This window comes from Oncorhynchus masou, chromosome 13 (assembly GCF_036934945.1).
Source record: "Oncorhynchus masou masou isolate Uvic2021 chromosome 13, UVic_Omas_1.1, whole genome shotgun sequence".
NCBI lineage: Eukaryota > Metazoa > Chordata > Actinopteri > Salmoniformes > Salmonidae > Oncorhynchus > Oncorhynchus masou.
This window is the reverse complement of record NC_088224.1, coordinates 52,218,360-52,226,213: the sequence shown is the minus strand read 5'-3', so window position 1 is coordinate 52,226,213 and position 7,854 is coordinate 52,218,360. Positions and strand designations below refer to the sequence as shown.

General features: G+C 40.8%; 1 protein-coding gene across 2 annotated transcripts; it reads left to right on the top strand.

Moving 5' to 3' along the window:
* The first annotated feature begins 2,908 nt into the window (after window positions 1-2,908).
* drc12 (dynein regulatory complex subunit 12 homolog) lies at window positions 2,909-6,623 on the top strand. 2 transcript variants are annotated; one of them, XM_064982699.1, is made up of 6 exons: window positions 2,909-3,087; window positions 3,252-3,320; window positions 3,850-3,969; window positions 5,103-5,195; window positions 5,460-5,590; window positions 5,964-6,623. In XM_064982699.1, the coding sequence occupies exons 1-6, from the start codon at window positions 2,916-2,918 to the stop codon at window positions 6,090-6,092; spliced, it is 714 nt and encodes a 237-aa protein (XP_064838771.1). In that variant the 5' UTR covers window positions 2,909-2,915; the 3' UTR covers window positions 6,093-6,623. The 2 variants fall into 2 exon arrangements, with proteins under 2 accessions (XP_064838771.1, XP_064838770.1); XM_064982698.1 differs by having other exon boundaries at window positions 5,103-5,213.
* Window positions 6,624-7,854: the final 1,231 nt, after the last annotated feature.

The window sequence follows — 7,854 nt, the reverse complement described above, 5'->3', positions numbered from 1 at the left end:
TCCCTTAACCCTGACGATTCTGGGCCAATTGTGCGCCGCCCTAAGGGACTCTCGGTCATGGCCGATTGTGACACAGTCAGAGCTCTACAGAACTTTTCCTTAAGTGAAAAGTCATCAAGGCAGAGCTCCACCTCGTTTTGGGGTCAAAGGGCCTCTAACCCAAGCTCCACAGATGGAGTTATACCTTCTCCTTGAATGGAAGGGCCTCCAGCCAGGGATACACCTCGTCCTTGGGTGGAAAGGCCTCTAGCCCGAGCGCTACAGCTGGAGGTCCTCCTCACCTTTGGGTGGAAGTGCCTCCAGCCAGAGCTCCACCTCTTCCTTCGGTAGAAGGGCCTCCTGGCTTGGCTCCACCTCGTCCTTAAGGGCCTCTAGCCCGAGCACAGCTCAGCTGAAGCTTCACCTCATCCTTGGATGGAAGGGCATCCAGCCAAAGGTCCTCATCCTTGGATGGAAAGGCCTCCAACAAGAGCTCCAGCTGGAGCTCAGCCTCCTCAAGTGGAAGGACCTCCCGTAAGAGCTCCACAATCATAATTTCTGTGTAAAATCTGTAGATGTACTGTAGATTTTGTTAATTGTTAGGCAATAAAAGGGTTTTACATTGTTAGGGACTCAAGGAGAGATGGAGGAGCTCCCTGCAACTGGTAGCTCAGTTGAGCTGTTTGGCTCACTGGTGGAAGAAGACAGTGCGCTAGTGCTTCCATTTTGCGGCCTTCTTAGTTGGGGTTCCCCAAGTCAGGCTGCACTCCATCATTCTAATTGTTCTTCTGGATGTCACAGCCATTCTGACTACACTACCGGTCAAAAGTTTTAGAACATCTACTCATTCAAGATTTTTTCTTTATTTTTACTATTTTCTACATTGTAGAATAATAGTGAAGACATTAAAACTATGAAATAACACACATGGAATCATGTAGTGACCAAAAAAGTGGTAAACAAATCTAAATATATTTAACATTTGAGATTTTTCAAAGTAGACACCCTTTGCATACTCTTGGCATTTTCTCAACCAGCTTCATGAGGTGGTCACCTGTAATGCATTTGAAATAACAGGTGTGCCTTCTTAAACGTTCGTTTGTGGAATTTCTTTCCTTCTTAATGCGTTTGAGTCAATTAGTTGGGTTGTGACAGTGTGTGTGTGTGTGTGGGGGGGCTATACAGAAGATGGCCCTATTTGGTCAAATACCAGGTCCATATTATGACATGGACAGCTCAAATAAGCCAAGAGAAATGACAGTCCATCCTTACTTTAAGACATGAAGGTTAATACGGAACATTTCAAGAACTTTGAAAGTTTCTTCAAGTGCAGTCGCAAAAACCATCAAGCGTTATGATGGAACTGGCTCTCATGAGGACCGCCACAGGAATGGAAGACCCCGAGTTACCTCTGCTGCAGAAGATAAGTTCATTAGAGTTATCAGTCTCAGAAATTGCAACCCAAATAAATACTTCACAGAGTTCAAGTAACAGACACAACTCAACATGAACTGTTCAGAGGAGGCTATGTGAATCAGGCTTTCATGGTCAAATTGCTGCAAAGAAACCACTACTAAAGGACACCAATAATAAGAAGAGACTTGCATGGGCCAAGAAACACAACAACGGATATTAGACCGGTGGAAACTTGTCCAAATTAGAGATTTTATGTTCTCCGCATGTGTATTTCCCACCGTAATGTAGGAGGAGGTGTTATGGTGTGGAGGTGCTTTGCTGGTGACACTGTCTGATTTATGGCACACTTAATTCAAGGCACACTTAATCAGCATGGCTACCACAGCATTCTGCAGTGATACTCCATCCCATCTGGTTTGGGCTTAGTGGGGCTATCATTTGTTTTTCAACAGGACAATGACCCAACACACCTCCCAGCTCTGTAAGGGCTATTTTACCAAGAATGAGAGTGATGGAGTGCTGCATCAGATGGCCTGGCCTCAACAATTACCCAACCTCAACTAAATTGAGTCGGACCTCAGAGTGAAGGAAAAGCAGCCAACAGGTGCTCAGCATATGTGGGAACTCCTTCAAGACCGTTGGAAAAGCATTCCTCATGAAGCTTTTTGAGAGAATTCCAAGAGTGTGCAAAGCTGTCATCAAGGCAAAGGGTGGCATGATTCCATACGACATGATTCCATATGTGTTATTTTATAGTTTTGATATCTTCACTATTATTCTACAATGTAGAACATAGTAAAAATAAAGAAAAACCCTTGAATAAGTAGGTGTTCTAAAACGTTTGATAATAGTGATAATTATTAGTGATAATAATGGTAGACACCTCCACTGTGCAGTCATTCATCTCCAAAATGAAGGCCACGACTTGCTGCCTTACTCCCTACTCAAAACCGGTTCATCTAGCTTGCTTATGTTTGTTCAGCCAGCGTCACCACCCTGATCAACAAGTTCCTGCTGACCTGAGAGGTATCACTGATCTTCAAAACAGCTGCAGTCACCCCCTTACCCGAAGAAATCCAGGCAATTGAATGCAAGCTTTAAAAAAAAAAAAAATCTAGCCTGTCTATTTATGGGTTGACATATGCTTGACTTGCTCAGTTTCCCACTACAAAACACCAAAAATAGTAGAACCAGCTCACCTGCTTTTAATCTATGATTGGACTGTGATATGTTTAAATAATTAAAACGTGTATGCCCCTACACCATTCGAACATTCAAATAAATAGATCCTATAAAATAATTGTATCTCACATTATTACTCTATACACTACACGAACTTAGTTCTCAGTTGACCAAATACATGCTTCTCTGCTATTTCATATTTGTTAATGAAACTTGTAAATAAATCCAACCGAATAGAACATATTCGAATAGAACATTAAAGGCTATTAACTTGAAAAACTCCACCGTGCACGTTTTTGGAGCGTTCAACCTACGAAGCATTCCTGAATAAGGATTCCATGAATGCGACTCGTTGTCACCACAGCAACAACGGGAAGCCAAGCAATGCGCAATTGTTTGTAGGCATATCGATTGTAGAGGAATTTTGCAGCAGAATAATGCCTCCAAAGAAGAAAAAAGGGAAAAGTAATATCAATAAGTCCAAGACCAAAAATAAGAAAGCTAATGAGGGTATGTTTTTTTTGTTTTCTCAGGGCTGCTTACTGTTACATGTTCGATTTAATATGTTTAATTTTCGTAATTATTTAAACCTTATTTTGCCTGTTAGAAAGAGCGCACACCTTTAACGGGGCTCTGCATATCCGAGGATTGTCTAATTCACTGTGTTCATGCAGGGGGAAGTGAATTGGAGGAGAAGTACAGGCGAAGTGCATTGGATGTAACAGTTCTGAGGGACCATCTTGGTGAGAACACTACACTGCGGCCACTTCTCTAGAGCTCCTAAAAGGCGTTCATTAAAAGCAGAGCAGCGACTCTAAAATGTAGGCTATTCTAGGGTAACCTTGGTATGTTTTTGCTACAATCATCAAATAAGTCAGTTAAGTCAGTTCAACTCAATATATATATATATATATATATATATATATATATATATATATATATATATATATATATATATATATACATACATATATATTTTGTTTATAAATTCATGATAATCTGGAAATTAGAACAAATGAACTAGCCTGGGCGCCACCTGTTTCTGCTCTCTTGTCAACTTCTTATGGAATGACAGTGGAGAAGGCAAGAGCACAACACATCTTTTGACTAGGCTACCTATTAGGAGGTTAAAACACTTAACTCAAATAATTACACGGATCCCACACCACTTCTGATATGTACTGATTTCAATATGAACAACTATGAATTGATTGAACAATAACGACACAGTTATTTTACACACTGATCAAATACATACTCCATGTGTGACAGCTCTGCGAGGGGATGTGGCACAGCAGGCCCAGTCCATCAGTCATGAACTGAGATCTCGTATGCGGGACATGGAGCAGGAGCTCCACCATGAGAGACTGGACCGCAAAGATGTCAATGCAGGTTGGTGGGAGGGAACAATCTCAAACACACACACAAACGTACGCGCACACAGTAACGCACTATATACACACACACACACACACTTAATATGCATACTATCGTGTCCACACTGTCGTGCTCAGAGTGCATTCTCCGACCACGTTCTGTTGAGTACATTCTTGTGAGGACTAGAGTGTGGAGAATGCATCAAACGATACATTTGAGAAGGACTCGCACTCCCCCTACTGTATTACCTCACACTTCACCTCCCCATTCACTGAACCTACTTCCTAATTATCAGCTAGATATGTGAATTGTAATAATCTAGCTAACTAGCAAGTTAAACAGGCAAGAATAACCTAAAACTACTGCTATGGAAGGTAGATGTACATTTTCCTTGGGTGGCTACCAATACTTCATGGCTAGTTAGCCAGTTAGCCCTATTGACTTACTATGGACTTACCCATTCACTGAACCGTCTTCCAGCCAGGACAACAATGGCAAAAGAGACAAAACAAGATATACACAAAGCAACTGTTTTACTTCATAACTATCAGCTAGCGTTATGTGAATCGTAATAATGTAGCTAACCAGATAGTTTAACAGGCAAAAAATGTCCTAAAACTAATACTATGCAAGAGAGTAAATTCTTAGACCTATTGACTTATTATGGGCTTGCAATAATAAGTCAATAGTAAGTAAATAGGCAGGTAAACATGCCAAAATGAACACAGCATGTATTTATTATAGTATCAAGATAAAATATTGTAGTTAGGCAACATATGAGATGTGAATAGGCAACATTTCATTCCGAAGGCGGAGAGTATTTTCTCTCAGCTCAAATAATGGCCGCCATTGATTTCAAGAAATGTTGCTTTATTTTTGATGTGGTTGCGTCATATGTCTTTGCGTACCTTCCGTTGAAACTTATGTACTAACGGAATACGCATTCTGGAAGTGTCCTCTGCTCCGTTTTCACATACTTTGATTTGCACTCATACTCCTCACCTCCCGTGCTCCAATTTGCGAGCGCGGTAGCATGCATTTTGAGAAACACCCTAGGTGTCTTGAAAAGTGCTTAAAATTAAATGGATTATTCTTTATTATTAGTAGAGTGCTCTTTAGGTAATATGTAATACTGTCATACCTCACAGATCTCACCCGTCAGCATAAGACCATGCAAACAGACATGACGGTCAAAGTGAAAAGGCTGGGGGGTGAGGCCATTTTGCTGCGAGAACAGCTTGGTAAGCTATTGAACACATGTAAGCTTCCTACAGTATAGCCACTTCATTCAAGCTGCAACAATTGTTGTTTTAGTAAGAATCAGATACATTGTAAGTGATGACTTATGTGTGTGTGTGTGTGTGTGTGTGTGTGTGTGTGTGTGTGTGTGTGTGTGTGTGTGTGTGTGTGTCTGTCTGTCTGTCTGTCTGTCTGTCTGTCTGTCTGTCTGTCTGTCTGTCTGTCTGTCTGTCTGTCTGTCTGTCTGTCTGTCTGTCTGTGCTCAGCTCAGTGTCAGGAGGAGCTGAGGGCAGAAAGGAAAGCGCATGAGCAGCTGCAGCAGGAGAAGGATACCACAATAGCTGACTTACAAAACAAACTGGACGACATGGAGACCAACTATGAGAAGATTCTGCATGTGAGTGAACTGATTTCAGCTCATCAAAGGGGGCTTACGTTGTAACATTATCACAGGGAACGAGTATGAAAGCAATGCAAACATGTGTGTTAGTTGCCTGAAGAAAATGAATGTCAGGCAATGATATTGATGCTTTTGCTACCACAGATTATGTCTTTGATAGCAACGTGTGCTATACGTGTGATAACGTTTGAGATGTTATAGGTATGTCTTGTCTTTCTCTTCAGGAGAATGATTCCCAGTGGGATTCCCAAATGACACTATTTTCCCTGTATGGTGCACTACTTGGCTCTCATCAAAAGTAGGGAATAGAGTGCTTTTTGGGACACACACCCTCTCTCTGATATAACAATTCTTGATTGACCCTTACCAGGACACTTTGGACAGTTTGACCTCCCAACTGGCTGAGGCTCGACTGCGGTGGGAGCATGAGAGTACTGTTGTCCATCAGGAATACAAAGAGCTGCTCTCTGACTTTGGCTTGAACTCACTGGACATCTGAAAGGCTCTTATTATGTAACCAGGGCCCGTATTCATAAAATGTCTCAGGGTAAGAGTGCAGATCTCGGATCCATGTTTCCCCCCTTTAACCCCCCTGTCCATGTACATTTCATTATAATCTAAAAGGCTAAATGGATCCTAGATCAGCACTCCCACTCTGATGATCTTTATGAATACTGGCCCTGATCACCACCACATTGTGTCATTGCTACTATAAGACCAGGCACACCAGGGGCTCGTATGTGTCAAGCATCTCAGAGTTGAAGTGTTGATCTAGGATCAGTTTTCTATTTTAGATAAGAATGAATAACATTACATGGACAGTGAGGACCTGATCTAAATCAGCACTCCTACTCTGTGACACTTGACACACATTATGGTAAAGTAAATAGATCGATTCCATGTGGATTTGAAGTAATTCATAACGAGAAGGAAAACTTAATGACAATAATGTAACAACCAGTGTTTGATTCATTTTGTTACTGTGTCTTTCATGATGTATAATACGTCTTAAAATACTTATTAAATACATGCAGTTGTTTGATTTTCTTCCTATAGTTATTGTGGTATTGATGGTCATTCACAAATATTACGTTTTTGAGTCTTTGGGGTGACACAAATTGTCATTTGAAATGATCCACAGTAACTTACATACTAACTCTCAAACTAATGGCTATTGTTTGAGTGTGAAACAACTACTGTGCATTGATTGGCTTTTTTACTCTTACAACACATATTTATGGAAGTAAGGAAGTTAGCTTATGTATCGTACATTTCCACCAGGGTGTGTCTTCCATCTTTCCTGATAGTCATTCAGGTATTTTATTGAACACAACCTTTTCATGTCCACTAGATGTGGCTGATCATGGCACAACACCAGTCTCAACGTCAACAGTGAAGAGGCGACTTCTTTTGCCCATCTTAATATTTTCTTTATATTGGACAGTCTGAGATATGGCTTTTTCTTTGTAACTCTGACTAGAAGGCCAGCATCCCGGAGCATCCTCTTAACTGTTGACGTTGAGACTGGTGTTTTGCGGGTACTATTTAATGAAGCTTCCAGTTGAGGACTTGTGAGGCATCTGTTTCTCAAACTAGACACTCTAATGTACTTGTCCTCTTGCTTAGTTGTGCCCCGGGGCCTCCCACTCCTCTTTTTATTCTGGTCAGTGCCAGTTTGCGCTGTTCTTTGAAGGGAGTAGTACACAGTGGTGTACGAGATCTTCAGTTTCTTGGCAATTTCTCACATGGAGTAGCCCAAGAATAGACTGACGAGTTTCAGAAGAAATTATTTGTTTCTAGCCATTTTGAGCCTATAATCGAACCCACGAATGCTGATGCACCAGGTACTCAACTAGTCTAAAGAAGGCCAGTTTTATTGCTTCTTTATTCAGGACAACAGTTTTCAGCTGTGCTAACAAAATTGCAAAAGGGTTTTCTAATGATCAATTAGACTTTTAAAATGATAAACTTGCTGATAATGGGCCTCTGTACGCCTATATAGATATTCCATTAAAAATCAGCCATTTCCAGCTACAATAGTCATTTACAACATTAACAATGTCTACACTGTATTTCTGATATTTTTTATGCTATTTTAACGTGCGAAAAAATGTGCTTGTCTTTCAAAAACAAGGACATTTCTAAGTGACACCAAACCTTTGAACGGTAGTGGTTACATACAACGAAAATAAAACTATTCAAAAATAGATATGGGAAATGGGAAGCCAAAAGGTACAAACAATGAAGTGTAAAAGACAAAT